The sequence below is a fragment of the Lytechinus pictus genome, chromosome 11, assembly GCF_037042905.1.
Source record: "Lytechinus pictus isolate F3 Inbred chromosome 11, Lp3.0, whole genome shotgun sequence".
NCBI classification, from domain to species: domain Eukaryota; kingdom Metazoa; phylum Echinodermata; class Echinoidea; order Temnopleuroida; family Toxopneustidae; genus Lytechinus; species Lytechinus pictus.
Window position 1 is genome coordinate 19397726 of NC_087255.1, and position 16902 is coordinate 19414627.

At 36.7% G+C, this 16902-nt stretch overlaps 1 protein-coding gene across 1 annotated transcript; it reads right to left on the reverse strand.

Annotated features, from left to right (window-relative positions):
• Window positions 1-820: 820 nt before the first annotated feature.
• Window positions 821-13740, reverse strand: LOC129270939 (translation initiation factor eIF2B subunit gamma-like). Its single transcript, XM_054908279.2, has 8 exons — window positions 13657-13740; window positions 12214-12380; window positions 11353-11510; window positions 10193-10361; window positions 7647-7755; window positions 6074-6172; window positions 4236-4366; window positions 821-2558 (listed from the first exon to the last, which is right to left on the reverse strand). Exons 2-8 carry the CDS (start codon window positions 12359-12361, stop codon window positions 2299-2301), a joined length of 1074 nt encoding a protein of 357 aa, XP_054764254.2. The 5' UTR covers window positions 12362-12380; window positions 13657-13740; the 3' UTR covers window positions 821-2298.
• Window positions 13741-16902: the final 3162 nt, after the last annotated feature.

Sequence of the window (16902 nt, forward strand, 5' to 3'; positions counted from 1 at the left end):
TTGGCTGTAATTACAGCCATTTCTAAGTTAAGAATACAATCCATGACTTACAGCCATTTCTAGGTTAAGAATACAATATATGACTTTGGCTGTAATTACAGCCATTTCTAAGTTAAGAATACAATCCATGACTTACAGCCATTTCTAGGCTAAGAATACAATCTATGATTTTGGCTGTAATTACAGCCATTTGTTGGCTAAGAATAAAATCTATGACTTTGGCTGTAATTACAGCCATTTCTAGGTTAAGAATACAATCTTTGAATTTGGCTGTAATTACAGCCATTTCTAGGCTAAGAATACAATCATGACTTTGGCTGTAATTACACCCATTTCTAGGGTAAGAATACAATCTATGATTTTGGCTGTAATTACAGCCATTTGTAGGCTAAGAATATAATCTATGACTTAAGCTGTAATTACAGCAATTTCTAAGCTAAGAATACAATCTATGACTTTGGCTGTAATTACAGCCATTTCTAGGTAAAGAATACAATCTATGATTTTGGCTGTAATTACAGCCATTTCTAGGCTAAGAATACAATCATGACTTTGGCTGTAATTACACCCATTTCTAGGGTAAGAATACAATCTATGATTTTGGCTGTAATTACAGCCATTTGTAGGCTAAGAATATAATCTATGACTTTGGCTGTAATTACAGCAATTTCTAAGCTAAGAATACAATCTATGACTTTGGCTGTAATTATAGCAATTTCTAGGGCAAGAATACTATCACTGATTTTGTTATCATACATACATGTACATACATACTATGTGTGGGCCGCAGTATTAGAAATTTCATTTTGCTTTTTTTTTTGCATTTGCCCCTTATTCTCCGTTCCAGCGTGACGTCATCTGCCCTAGATACGCCGTGGAGACCGCTTCATGGGTGAAAACAAAGGAGTGGGTGAAACAGTGCATTATGGTCCCATGCATAGGTCAAACCGCTCGCATGCGATGTTATGAAATCAGCCGTGAATAATACGTGTGAGGAATAAGATACTGGCCCAAAATCACAAATTTTGAGGATAACCGGAGGATGGAAACGGAGTGAAATACGGGTGTAGAGTAAGATATTAAGTTATTCATCTTTCTCGTTATATTTTTATTTTTACGATAAACATGATTTCCATCCCACCTTTGTGACTCGGTATATCCGAACTGGTTCACCGTCTCGATGTTCGGGTAGGTGGAGCATAGTGTAGCGCCAAAGCGGTAGTGAAGTGGAGTGGAGCCTGCACGAACATCGATAGAGGTACCTTAGGTTAAGATTTTGATGTTGATTCCCCCAACATGGTCCAAGTTTATTGACCCTAAATGACCTTTGACCTTAGTCATGTGACCTGAAACTCAGGCAGGATGTTCAGTAATACTTGATTAACCTTATGACCAAGTTTCATAAAATAGGTCCATATACTTTCTAAGTTATGCTGTCATTTAAAAAACTTAACCTTCGGTTAAGATTTGGTGTTGACGCCGCCGCCGCCGTTGGAAAAGCGGCACCTATAGTCTCATTCTGCTATGCAGGTGAGACAAAAATCAGGTAAAATAAGATCAAATTTGTCTGCACTAAATCCATTTGGTCGTAGCTTGACAGCGGCCTCTGTTTTTTGTTGCTTGTGGGATGGTACAACAGATAGCTCGCTGGTGTGGGATCAAACGTTTGTCCTAACAAGATTCATGCTGGCCAAATATTAATTTATGCGACAGAAATTTTTTTTTCCCACCTTTCTCGTTTTTTTTTCATGGCCTGGGAAGATGGAAAATGACAAGGACTTCCCTTTGATAATATGACAGTGACAGCCTACAGCACAACAACTTTTCGGCATTTTTATTATTTTTCATGACCAAACAATGAAAAATAGCAGCATACCATACTTCGCCTTCACTTTTCACAATGCGGCGATGTGTACAAAATGGTTCGTTGGTCGCGCGTTGTTTTCGCCCACGCGCTGCGGGGGGTCGCGTTCTACGCAAAAGTACCCAGATGATCGGAACTGAGAATATGTGGTACCTTCCTGACATGATTTGTCTCTACTTTCTAGTTCATATGAAAGGTTGAAATGCTCTTAAATTATCATGAAGTGAAGTAAAAATCGGGGACAAAAGTACAAAAAGTCAAATATTGAATATGAAATTGACCTCTATTATAACCCGAGGTCAAAACCAACTTGTTGGTGAGGTAGAATTTGCCTTTTCTACGGATGTTGGCGAGGCTGGCAGTTCCTAGCCATGAGGTCGCTGGAGAAAACCTTCTCCCATAGACTTCGAACATGACTTGGTACATGGCCGGGGCTAAGGCCAGCAAAATGTGACCTCAAGGCCAGCCTCGACTACATCCCTGGCCTTTAATATCCTTACCTGTCTGTTAGCCTCACAGTACGCAGCCACGTTGTTTGCCCTGAGGCAGGTTCCGCTGGAAGCGATGTAGGTGTAGCAGCGAAGACTGTCACCCTTCTGATAGACCTTGGACATCTCACCCTTGTGCTCATTCCAAGGTGACATCTCTAAGACCTTTTTACTCAGCTCATCGTAAGGAAGGTACTGGGATAAATCTGAAGAGACAGAGAATGGGAAGAAATCAAGAGGTGTTGTGAATGAGTGGATAAGTCTTTACACTATGAACCTTGTGGTCCGGGTTATACTTCCACTGCAGCACTTGCCACCATCCTTTGGCAAGGCGTTTATGTAATTTACCACTCTCCACCCAGGTGTAGTATATGGGTATCCAGTATAGCTACAGGGCCATTGAGAGAACGGTTTTTGGAACTGAAGTGGCTACCCTTATCATTATTATCATTACTGTTATTATTATCATTATTATTATATTAAGCTTTTGGAATCACAGAAATCTGTTCAACTTAACCCTAAAAGGACTGGGGGGAGGGGGGCATGATGGCCCCCGCCCCCCTCGACGCTTCCCGTGATATTTCCGAAATGCAAAAAGACAGCATCGCAAAATTTTATGACTTTTTCTATGAAGTCTCGCGCAACTTTTGAGACCTAATTCGCGACATACGGGTATAGCATCGCGACGTCACATGACATTTTATGAGACAATGTCATGCCGAAAATGGCTCATTTTTATACTTTGTGTACAAAGTCTATGGGAGATGAAATTCATAAATGGGTGATTATTTTTCGTTCTAATTGGTCTGCTTAATTTAGTTGTTAAATGGTCCATTGAAAAAAAAATTAACGAAAAACAAAAGATGAAAAACAAGAAATACATAAGAAATTCTTGGATTTTTTTTATACACTACCTTGCAGTTTATGTGCTAAGGAATGCCCGTGCCAAATTTCGGCGTGATCGCCCGAACGGCGGCCGAGATCAGAAGTCATCAATACATCTCAAAAAGCCCAGTCCTTTTAAGGTTAAGAGACGTTTGACTTAGCAGTTCAGGTATTGTTTACCACATAATTTTCCTAAATGTTCCAATTGTCTCAACTTCGGTAGATATGCGAACTTTAGGAAATTGATGAACCTGTACCAATGTTTTCAAAAGTGTCTTGTTAGTGTATTGAGCTACTGCTTTATCTATGAGTTGAGGCTGGAAGAATAATTTGGCCAAAATATCTAATCATAGATTCTACATGTATCTATCCCATCCTGTCGCCCTGCTGTGACATAGGTCCTTATAATTGAGCACTTTTAAGATTTAAAGCCCTGCAGCATATATTCAACATAGTCAATCGGTTACAAAGTTATTTACATGTATGAAGCCTTTAATCATTATCATTGATATAATTTTCTGTACTAGCCTCATATCATTCATGTCATCATCATAATCACCACCAACATCATCACCACCATCGTCATTATTATTCACCATCACCATCACCATCACCATCATCATCATCGTCATCATCATCATCATCATCTTCTCCTTCATCATTTTACCTTTACCCTATATTTTCAATGGTGTCTTGTTAATTCATTGACCATCGCTTTATCTATGGGTTGACTTTGGAAGATAAATGTTGCAAAATAATATCTAACCATTATAGGTTTTAGATCTCGTCGCAGTCATCGTCATCATACCCATCATCAGCATCACTCATCAACACCACCATCATCCTCATCATGATCATCATCATCGTAATCATCATCACCATCATCATCACCATCACCATCATCCCCATCACTCATCACCACCATCATCCTCATCATCACCATCATCATCATCATCATTATCATCACATCATCATCATCATCATCATCACAAACTCACCTAACTGCCCGTCCTGCTTGACATCTATGATTGCACTTTCTTTGTCCTCTGCCTTACTTATGTGAGATAATTTTGAGAACTGTTTCTTCACAAGATATGGCAGTACTTCTCCTTTCAAAGTAGTTAGGTTCCTGAAAAAAAGGAAATGTATATTTCAGTTCATTAAGTATCCAGATAAACTTGAATCATTAAGGCATTTGATTGACACTATGGATTTCGTGGCAGTGTAACTTTATGACTGAGTCGTCAAACATTCATATTTCATCCAAAAAGACAGAAACTATGGCTGCTACTATTATTTCTTCACCTTTTGATACTACTGCTTTTACTGTGAACTTTAACCCTAATTCTCCGAGGGGGGGGGGGGGGCCATAATGCCCCCCCCCCTCGACAATTTTCGCGATATATCTGCTTTGCGAATTTTTTTTACCTTGCCGCTCACTGACTTTTTACTTTCAAGTCTCGCACAAATTTTGAGACCAAATTTGTGACGCCCGGGTACGCGGTTACGACATTACGCAACATTATATAAGTGCATGTCAGACCCAAAATTGCTCAAAACGTGATTTCATGTACAAATCCAATGCAAATAGTGTATTTAGCCAAAATTCATAAATGTATCATTATTTCTACTTTTACTGATTAAACTTAATTAATTTTGCCTTGTTTATGATCAGAATTAAGTCTGGAACGATTTCCATTGAAAAAACAATAAAAAACCAAAAGTAAAAAAACAAAGAAATACATAAGAAATTCATAAAACAATAAAATACATAAGAAATTGATTTCCAAACCGAAGTTTTTTTTAATTGCGATTGTTAAGAATGCTACAAAGAATATTTTTACCAAAAATTAGCATTCTAGGAGCTTTATTTAGTGAATTAGAGCAAAAAGTATGATTTATGCATAAATTAGCATAATTAATTCATATAAAATAAAATCTCAATATTTTGGAAAATTTTACCATACAGCCTTGTAGATTACATCACACACTACCAGCGTGCAAATTTTTGCGTCGCTCGCGTGATCGGCAGCCGAGATCTTAAGGGGGGGCCATAATGCCCCCCCCCCCCCGGGAATGACAAGAATCAAAATACCCCGGGAGCTTGAGGGTTAATACAGGTACAACGACTACTACTACTACTACTACTACTACTACGACTACTACTATGACTTCTGCTACTTTTACTTTATATGAGATGTAGTAATCGGCAAATATTAACAGATGAAGCTGCACTGCAAAGCATAATAGGATTAAAAAGGGAGCAGAGACCGCAGTTCGCATGCGCTGAGCTAGCTAGCTTGCCCCCTTTTCGATCCCATGATGCATTGCAGTTCTGATTAGCGATAAACCTTATCACAGTATGTTTATTGATAGTGGATATCAGACTTAAGACCTTATGGCAAGTTTGCCTTTAGAAAGCCAACATGCAAGTTGCAATCATCACAGTTTAATATGACATTCAATATATGTTTCAAGGTATATAAACTTGTCCCCCCCACCCGAATTTGATGTTACAATAGACTCTGCATAGACAAAAGACTGCTACCACCTAACCTGGATTAAGTACAGGAAGTAGGAGAGGTGAGGACTGTTCCCATTCATGCCATAACAAAGAAACCCTGATCAATGGACTTGAAGGCCCAAATTCACAAAGGTGCTTTTTAAAACCATTGGTTGAACCCTTGGTTTATGCAGATTTCATGCATACACGGTAAAATGAGAGGAACATGATATCTGTATGTTTCTCTCAAAAAGGTATTCTGCAAATAAAGCAGAGTACGGTACTATTAAATTACTATTTACAAAACAAAGTAATTCATTGTTTTGGCCTTACCTTCCCTGTTTAGAATCAGCAAGGAAATCAACAACCCATTTCTTTAAGAAATACATATGAGCATCTAATAGCCTTGTCTCGAATTGTATACATGGAAACCTAGAATGCAAGAGAAAATAAACAAATGACAAGCAATTTATTATTTTAAAGATAAATACCAGTTGTGGTAACGATTTCAAAATGAGTTCGAAAAGAATCTAATGAAATTACCACCAAAGTGCTTGTATGTATAAATAAAAAATATTTGCCAAATAGCTCTGGAAGAAAATGCGTAATTGCTCAGAAGTGAGCAAAATAAGCATGGAATTCCATCAGATGTTGGGTAGTTTTTTAAGCAATATTAATGCACTGTCCACATATGCTATTCAATGTTAGTGACCATTATAATTATCGATTTTGAGCAAAGATTTCATGATTTTACAAAGATAAGTTTACATTGACGTACCAGATCTAGATGTATGATAATATTTTGACTATTAACCTTGATTTAAAAGAAGTCAATGCAAATACTTTTTGAACCCAATTTGCATTGACTTTGTACACCGAATTATGTTTTTGAGCAATTTTGGGTCTGTTATGTCACAAAATATTGCGTAATTTCGAAACCACATACCCAGGCATCGCAAATTTGATCTCAGAAGATGAGCAAGGCTTGAAAGTAAAAAGTCTCTAAGCAGCGAGGTCAAAAAATTTCTTGCAGTCGCATAGTGACGAAATTCATCGAGGGGGTCATACCCTCTCCCAAATTAAGAGTTAAATTTTAAGTACAAAGACAGCATTTATACATCTTTCTATTTTTACAAAGGAATTCCTTGTCCAAAATAACATAGAATGTGAAAATTGATGTGGAAATCATTAGAGTAGCTTATGCAGAAGCCGAGATATACAATTTTGACGAAAATGGGTGGGGTCAAATACCTATTTGCCCCAAATCATTTTTTTGGTCAGCACCCCCTCAATTTTTGACTGATTTTTCTGAAAAAAAGGTGTCAAAATGCTCGGGAGCACAAACTGCATCTATTGGGCTGGTCCCTCTCTGTGATTTGAAACATTGACTTTTTTCACCCTGTATGGCCCACCACTAATAATAATCACAAAAGAGCTTTTATTCTACATCGCCCGATGGTGGTGGTCACCGGTGCAAATTTGTCAAGACCAGTGGACCGTTTGAATAAATAAATACATAAGGAATTCAGCATCGCCAAAGACTATGAATTATCAACCAGGTTTGTTGGGTCCTATTTACGCCACAATGTATTGTTGCCCTCTATGTTCATTGGTTGCAAACAGAACAATATGGCTGCACGCCCACCCCCAACGGAATTATCACATTTCAGGCCGATAAATTCAAGCAAGAAAACTAAGAAACCCTGCTTCGTACTATTATTGTCATAACTCTACTTGGCCGATCAAGGTTTGGAAAAAATAGTATCATGTGAAAAATGTAATGAAAAGATAAGGAAATATAGGCCCAAACTTGGTTGATATTTCAGTATTTGGCCACAATGAATTTCTTGTGTATTTCTCTCTTTCTCTGGTCTTCCCGGGTGTGTATTTTTTTCAGTGTACTTACTTTCTAAGCAATGACATCTTCAGTCCAAGAGAAACTTCTACATCAGCTTCTGCAGTCATCAGGAGCATCCGTTGTCCTTTCTCATCTAATCCTATGATATCTCTTTGATCTGAAACAGGATTACGATGAAAGAGAAAGAGGAATAGAAGACATCAAATAAGGGCAAAATGGCCCAAATTCACAAAGGTGGTTTTGAAAACCCACGGTTGAGTCCATGGTTTATGCAGATTTCCTGTAAAAATTACGCCTATTTTACCACGTATATTAAAAAATGTCCAATGCTGATGCGCGCTTTTGTCAGAGTGCGCCAAATTGACGCCTGTTGCCGTGGTTATCCATGCTATTTTATTCATGAGTCTACTGTTTTGAATAATGAGTCCACTCTTCAAACAGTGGACTCATGAATAAAATAGCGTATCTAACCATGGTAACAGGCGTCAAATTGGCGCACTGTGACCAAAGCGTGCATCAGCATTGGACATTTTTTAATACACGCGCCCGATACGCGCTAAATTAAGCGTAATTTATACAGGAAATCTGCATAAGCCGTGGATTCAACCGTGGGTTTTCAAAACCACCTTTGGGAATTCGGACCAATAAGATAGAAAGGTGGGTATCAGATCTCTAGAGGGACCCAGCTTTCTCTAGGTAAATCATTGTTTTTAATCTGAAGAAATTTGGCTTGGTATCAGGAAAATTGTTTTGAGACCCCAAAATAGCACTGAATACCTAATAGCACTGCCTTACATGTATATAAATGGGGATGGCGGGCTGGACCCTCAAAGAAAGTAAAACAAGGAGAAAGAGAAAGACTGGGAAAAGATTGAAATATGATTATATTTTGAATAATGTATCAAAATCTGTCAAAGGGTGAAAAGTTTTGCTCACTCACTCAAGTGTGATCACTCCCAACTGTTGAGAAATTTCCCCCTCTGTTTCCACACACAAAATAATTTGAAATAGAGAATGCCACTGTGAAATCCCACTTGTGGCAAAGTTATGGATGCAAATTTTGTAAAGGTACTTCATGCTACAGTCATGTAAAATAAAAATGACTCCAAACCAAACGATGGTATGTCTCTGGAACCAACGTTCTAACTTTTCTGGTATTAAAGGACAAGTCCACCCCAACAAAAAGTTGATTTGAATAAAAAGAGAAAAATCCAACGAGCATAACACTGAAAATTTTATCAAAATCGGATGTAAAATAAGAAAGTTATGACATTTTAAAGTTTCGTCTAATTTCACATAATAGTTATATGCACATCCTGGTCGGTATGCAAATGAGGGAACTGATGACATCACTCACTCACTTTTTCTTTTGTATTTTATCATTTGAAATATGAAATATTCTAATTTTCTCCTCATTATCCTGTGAAACAAAGTTTTATTTCTCACTGAACATGTGGAGTTACCATTGCTTAACATTATATGGTTCAGTCAAGTTGGTCCTTATTGTCAAATCTGTAAAAATTGAAATATTGTATAATTCAAACAATAAAAAACCAAAGAAATAGTGAGTGAGGGACGTCATCGATTCTCTCATATGCATGTGACTAAATTGTGCATATAACTTTTTTGTGAAAAATAAGCAAAATTTCAAAATGTCATAACTTTCTTATTTTACATCCGATTTTGGTGAAATTTTCAGCATTATGCTTGTCTGATTTTTCTCTGTTGATTCAAAACACCTTTTTTTCTGAGGTGGACTTGACCTTTAAGTAGGTTTTGCATGTGCGACTGTAGCATAAAAGAAGAAGTTCACCCTGACGAACAGATTATTGTAAAAATAGCAGAAAAAACAATAAAAAAATATTGGTGAAGGTTTAAGGGAAATCCATCAAAGATTTTAAAATTCATTAGCATTGTTACGTCATATGCAGGCATTGTCCCCATATATAGTGTAGTAAACAATCAATGAAATTTTCTCCAAAAAAAAAGAAAATGATTTTATTGTACCTTCAGTATATCCACAGACAGAATATATTGCACCTGCTCCTAAAATATACATTGTTTTCATATTACATAGCATATGGGGCAGCTGTTCGAGTATATGATATCACAAATAAAGAACCTAAAGTTTTAATTTTGATTTGAATCTTTAGAGGATTTTCCTATTTTTTAAAACAAATTTTTAAGGTATCTTTTACAACAAACTTTTATGTGAGGTTGAACTTCCCCCTTTAAAAATAAATACCAGTTGTGGTAAGAATCTCAAAATGAGTTTGAACAGAATCCAAGAAAATGACAACCCAAGTGGCTCTGGGAAAACTGTGTAACTGCTGAGAAATGAGTAAAATAAGCATGGAATTCCATAAAATGTCGGGTATTTTTCCAAGGAATGTTAATACACTGTCCCACATATGCCTTTTAGAGTTAGTGATCATTAGACTTATCGGTTCTCAGCTAAGAATTCATGATTTCAGGAAGATAAGTTTATTTCAATGAACCAGATATGATGGCAATTAACCTTGATTTTAAAGACTTTCTCCTGAAATAATTGTTTGGTGCAATTTCTTTCTTTTGCCTTTAAGCAAACAACCAACCTGATTTTTTCTTGCTCCTGGTCCCCGGTACTGTTATTCCTTCAAGTCCTTGATCTGGTTGTTGATAGAGTAGCGTTGTGATGGTGGAGTCGTACTTCCTGTGGATATCAGCCAAAAGGTGTAGCTCTATGTCCGTGATGAGGTCACTACTTATCACGAGGACATCTGTCTGTAAAGAGTATGATTTTGGAAATATGAAAACCTTGCAAATCAGCATAAAATCATATTAAAGATAAATGCCACTTGTGGTAATGATTTCAAAATGAGTTCTTACAGAATCCAATAAAATGACCACCCAAGTGGCTGTTTGTATGAATAAAAAATATGTGCCAAAGGATTCTAAAAGAAATTTCATAACTGCTTAGAAATGAGCGAAATAAGCAGACAGTTCCCCAAATTGTTGGGTCTTTTCCTCTTCATACTTTCCCACGTATGCTTACCTGTGTTGGTGGTCTTCAGTGTGATAGCTTTGTAGCTTAGATTTCATGATTTCACTATTAAGTTCAGTACAACTGTACAAGATCTATACCTAGAATGATATGGTCAATTAACCTTAGTTTTACAGACTTTCTCATTAAATAATAAGTGTTTACTGCAACTACTTCATTAATCTTTAATAATAATTATGGATATTTCAGAAGTGCTAAAAATTGTTGACATGGTGCGTAAAACTACAATTTAACAATAAACAATAAACAATCACAATCATTCATTCAAAAAAAATAGAGAAAAGGCAGATTTGAAGAGGGATGGTCTTGGCAGCTACTGCAGCAAAACTTTTTTTCAATAAATAAGAATTTCAACTTACAAGGGAATGAAAAATTTATGTGTCGATGGTTGAATGGATATTACAAGACAGTGTGTCTATTTTAAGTCATCCTTGCTAAGCTGATAACAACAAAATGGAAACATCTCATATTTCATATAATTATTTACAAAGGAAATAGTGAGTACATCAGTCACAATGCCATTTCCATGCCAGCAAGTCATGAGAACATGTATATTTGTGAAGTTTAACAAAACTTTGAAATGATATAACTTTCATATTTTAAACTCATAACGATGAAATATTCAGTTTTGGACTTGTTTGACTCTTTTCTATCTCTTCGAGTCAACTTTTTATCGGTGTGGGCTTGACTCTTAAATTCATGCTGGTTTACCTTGATTTTATCTCTAATGTGCCTCAGAGATTCAGCCGTGCCCCAATCTTCATCATTGGGGATGGTTACAATGTCCAGCTCCAGCTTGGTCTCACCACATGATTTCAACTTCTGTCGTAAATCCTTCCCAAAAGATTCAAGTGTGATGATGATCACCCCTGTCAGAATGGGTGCAAAAGAGATTCAAATGATCATTATTCTAAATAATAATAAAACATTATGCTCTGCATTTTATAGGTTATCTACATCTCTTAGGAGCAGTTTACTTCTCCCAAGTCATACCTATACAATGTTTTCAGATACATATATTTCCTTTATTTTTTACTAAACACATATTCATGAAATGGATGCATCATTTATATCATAAGATTAGTGTGGTTGTGTGGTTAGAGCATTGGACTCATGTTTGTAAGGTTGTGAGTTCAAATCCCAGCTAGACCAATATCTGTCATCTTTAAAATCAGCCCCTATGACTGATAACCTTTGACATAAATGTTTTCATATGTACTTGTTTATATACCAGCTTGGTGTGATGCGGAGGAGAGCTGCTTTGCCGATTTCCTACGGATGTTACTTCTACAGAAATAAGTCTTGCTTTCATGAATACAAAGAGCCATTTTATACCATTAGTAATTTTTATAATACCTACAGTACCAGTCACAATTCGTTGACTATCAGTTTACCTGTTTCAACCAGAGAACAATAGATTCAGTGGACCGAATCTATTGTTCTCTGGTTGAAACAGGTAAACAGGTAGTCAAAGAATTGTGACTGATAGATTGTGACCGGTAGTGTATTGTATCACTGTTATTGCAATGGTGGGATTTCAAAATGATCACTTCATGAAGTCCATGTACTTACTTTCAAAGCCAGCCTTCTCCAGCATATTTATCGGATACCAAATCATAGGGTGGTTGCCAATTGGAAGAAGTGCTTTGGGGATGTTGTTCGATAGGTCTGTCATCCTGGACCCTCGGCCAGCGGCCATGATCACCGCCTGGAACTCCATGTTGAATCTTCTCACGCAACTGCTCAGCCAGAGAATGACATGAATGGTGGGAAGGAAGGAGTTGATTACAGAAAAAATAAAAATGCTGCGAGGATATGGATGTTAATAAAGCAATTATGAATAAAATGTAGATCTAATATTCAGTGCATGATTGTGAGGTGATGCATTGCCTTTTTAAAAAGGTATTCCATTATCTATGCTAGCTCCCTGACATGGATGGTCTTCACACATTACAAAGCCAGAAGTCAAAATCAATGAACCTGAAATTTAATTAACCAAACACAAGAACCAAGTATTTTGGCTCGGTTCGGCAAAATATTATTCAGTTTAGAGTCCTGAGTAACCTGCCCATGATTCAACATGTTCAGCTTTTCTGCAATATATTTGTTTTATTTAAACTTTCTTTTCACAGAAATAAATTTACATCGAATGTTTTTTTTTAAATCCGAGTTAAACTGCCGCATGCTCTGGAAATATGGCAGAAATTTCACACTGTTAAAGGCTAAATTTGACTTTTCATTTTTTCAAAGGGATTTTGGAGTTACTTAAAACATGGCTTTTCCGGTGATAGGTGAGTTATTATAATAATTATTTTTAATCACATGTTGACTTTTAGTATTTGTTAAATAATAATTTTTATCACTAAATTGTTCAATTCAATTTCAAAACGGCATTTTACATTGCTAATCGAAGGTACATCATAACGAAGCGGTTAAAGGATCACACCTATTGTAATTGCTTTGTTGAAAAACGGATCGAGGGATCTACATGAGATCGGTCTGGCAAGACACCTTCAATTTTTCACCTTTTTGTTATGCATTAGGCGCGGCGTATGAAGTAAAAATAAATAAAATCACAAACATTTATGTGATTTCTATCTATTAGTAGAAAGCTGGATTTCCTAGGGAAATCCATCTTTGTTTTGATGTGTCTCTTATACATATATGGGATGCGGTTCAATGCTCCACGATGAAGCAGTATATGTCAAAATATTAAAAAATATCGGAGTCCTCACTCCTCACGGCTAGGTAATCGGCCGGTGCGAAACTGCATTAGCGCCCAAATATCCAACTACTTAACGGTACATAAAAGTCAATAGATGGGACACATGCCAAGACCAGGACTTTGTTTCCCACTCCACCATATTTTCGACCACATCGTTTGTTTTGAATATTGAAACAGCAAAAAAGCTTTTAAAAAATGCGAAAATTGATCTAAATACACATTCCTGAGCTAAAAATTTCCCAAAAGTATTCCCATATTATCAAAAGCAAGAAAATATACCACTGTCTTACCTCAGACTCCGTCGGAAATCTCGCTAAATTATTCGACCATTAATGATAAATTAGGGTGTTCTTGACGCGGCGCAGCAAATGGGAAAAAATCGATCAGGCAACTCAAGAGCTGCATACAGAATAATTTGTCGACACTCATGAATAAAAACAAAACACAAAACAAAACAGTATATTCAGCGATAAAGCGGAGAGCATGCCAAGCGGAGTTAACGGGGGGGGGGGGGGAGACTAGGAGAGATTCCGGATAGTCCTACCTGGCAGGATGGCTTGCTCCTCTCAAAGCTAGAGACATAATTACAAATTTTGAAATAGATCTACATACTCTCAATAGAAATATCACAAGGAGGCGTACAAGTATAAGATATTAACCGATCTTTACCATACACGATGAAAAGCAAAATAGATGTTAATTGTTGAAACATATTTCTTTTGTAAATCATGCCAATTTTCCTCCAATATGATTGTGCAACATAGTTTGACTCCTCATTGGACGTGTAAAATATCCCAATTATTGTCTTACTCAGTCAAAGGTGTCTCAATTTGTTATATACTTTCGTCCTTATTTGCATATTACCGTGTGTCTTTTTACCATAAGGAAATTGTCAATGTTGGGCTAATTTCGGTTGTATTAGACTTTTAAAGATAAAGTCTAAAGTTTCAGAAATTAGAAGTGATGGGTTTAGACTCTGCATGTGTGACATGGTTTAGATCATATTTATCTAACCGTCATCAGGTAGTTACCATGCAGACGGTTCTTTCTGATTCACTGCCTATTAAATGCGGAGTCCCTCAAGGAAGCATTTTAGGCCCCATTCTTTTTATGTCTTACATCAATGATATGTGTACTTGTATTAACGAATCTAAATTCATTTTATATGCTGATGATAGTGTCTTGCTATATTCGGATACAAATCCCAAGATAATTGATAAAAAACTTAGTGCTGATTTGGCTAATTGCATCGAATGGATGACTGACAACAAGCTTAGTTTACACGTTGGGAAAACGGAAAGCATTTTATTTTGTTCTAAACGAAAGTTAAGATATACACACGATTTCAAGGTTTCATATAATAATCAGGTAATTGAAAGAAAAGATTCAGTAAGATATTTGGGAATTAATTTAACAAGTAACCTATCATGGACGGGTCTGGTAGACTCAATCGCCAAAAAGGCTAATTCACGCTTGAAATTTTTGTATAGATATCAAACCTGTTTGAATATGAAGTCTAGACGTATTTTATGCTTTGCGTTAATACAATGTTTATTCGACTATGCTAATGCGGCTTGGTACGGTAGTCTGGGTGTTACGGATAAGAAAAAGCTAAGAATAATTCAAAATAAAATTGTGAGATATATAAATGTTTTAGGACCAAGAGCACATGTCGGATATAATGAACTTGAAAAGGCAGGATTGCTTCATGTAGATCACAGGTCACAACAATTAGTATTACACCACGTGCATAAAATATTCTATTCGGATAAATTAGATCATTATATAGCAAATAATTTCACCCGGGTATCAAATATCCATAGGTACGATACTCGAAATAGTAATTTTAATTTCGTATTACCAAAACGTGAAGGACATATTGGAAACACTTTTTATTTTAATGGCATCCAATCTTGGAATGCTCTTCCTGATAAAATAAAAGCCGTTAAATTCTTTTGTCAATTTAAGAGTGCATTAAAAAATCACCTAAAACTGGAAACTGCCCGAGAACAGCATTACCAGTAAAATAACACATTTTGTACAGTTGGTTTCTAGTATTGTAGATAATGTATACATTAGGGTATGTTAAAATATAATCTTGTTTCACATATTAGGAAGATTATTGTTTGCTTCAGATGTTTGCAAATTATATGACTGATGGATATGTTTGTATGTATTTTATTTTTTTCCCCCAATATTCCAGTACTTGTCGTAGTTTATATTTTTTGTTACAATATGTTAATGTTTTATACTAACTATAGGACCCCATTGGAAATAAGCCTTTCGGCTTTCATGGGCTATCCTGTCAAGGTATCTCCTCAATTTCATTGTAATCTCCTGTGATATTCTTGACGAATAAAATCAATCAATCAATCAGTCCACCCCAGAAAATTGTTGATTTGAATCAATAGAAAAAATTTCAAACAAGCAGAATGCTGAAAATTTCATTAAAATTGTTGGATTTTTCACTATTTTCATTCAAAGAACTTTTTGTTGGGATGGACTTGTCCTTTGATATGGTAAATTTGAATCAATAAACTTCGCGAATCGTTAATTTTAGTATAATGTTATCACCCTCCGCCCCTCTCCCTCCGTGTGAATCCCCCCTCCCCTTTCTGGGGGGGGGGGGGGGTCACAAAGACTTAAGTGTGACGAAAAACATGCTTTTGTCGTCAGCATGATTTGACAAATAAATGCGTTTTATAATTGCACGCTAAGTCACACTTTACTCTCTGTGAAACGCGCCCCCCCCACTTCCCCCGATTTTGTAAGCTCAGTCATTGTCCTCATGCCCGAGATATTTCATTTGCAGGACATTCACATTTCGACGGGGGTTTTCTGTGACTGTCGACGGCAGGTGCAGTCTCTTGCCAATTATCGACAGTCCAATGGCGGGGCAGTTCCCCGGCAACTCTACACCGGTTCTTGTAGAGTGTCCCGCTGCTTCAGAGCTATTTGCGCTATTTGAGATGGATGGGAATGTAGGTTAGGAAACATGGCAGGCCGGTCGTACGGTCGGTCGCGCCCGTTTAAACTGATGATGTCTGTGAAATTTTCTCTTATTATCTTTGGGCATGCTATGGCCTCTGAAATACAACACCATTGCAGTAGATTGGACAACAAGCAGATAATAGGCCCAAGCTCGTGCCCATGGGGCCCTCAATTCAACGAATCGGGGCCCCAACCAACAAAGAGGGTGACCAAATGGATTCTGAGCGCATGATGTGCGGGGGCAAAGAAACCTGCTCCTAATTTCCAATTAGCCCACTAAATTATAAACTTATCACTATAGATAAGCAACAATTATTATTGTATTTTGTTTTTAAGCGTTTTTAAAGCATAGGCCTAATCGGAGTAAATTGCATAAAAAATGAATTGATCGATGCTTTTAATTCTTGACATTAAAAAATATGTTTTATGTTTCTTCAAAGTGATGCAAGAAGAAAAACGAAGTCACAAGTCAAGTTAAAATATAGATTGACAATTCATGGAAATCATCACTTTAAGCAAAGGAAAAACAAAAACAACTAGAAAAC

Excerpts from the sequence above, each read along its gene's own strand:
- LOC129270939 (XM_054908279.2), bottom strand. The coding sequence starts at position 12,361 with ATGGAGTTCCAGGCGGTGATCATGGCCGCTGGCCGAGGGTCCAGGATG. Across the intron at positions 7,756-10,192 it reads CAGGAGCAAGAAAAAATCAG|ATCAAAGAGATATCATAGGA; the intron begins GTTGGTTGTTTG and ends ATCCTGTTTCAG. Across the intron at positions 2,559-4,235 it reads CAAGCAGGACGGGCAGTTAG|ATTTATCCCAGTACCTTCCT; the intron begins GTGAGTTTGTGA and ends CTGTCTCTTCAG.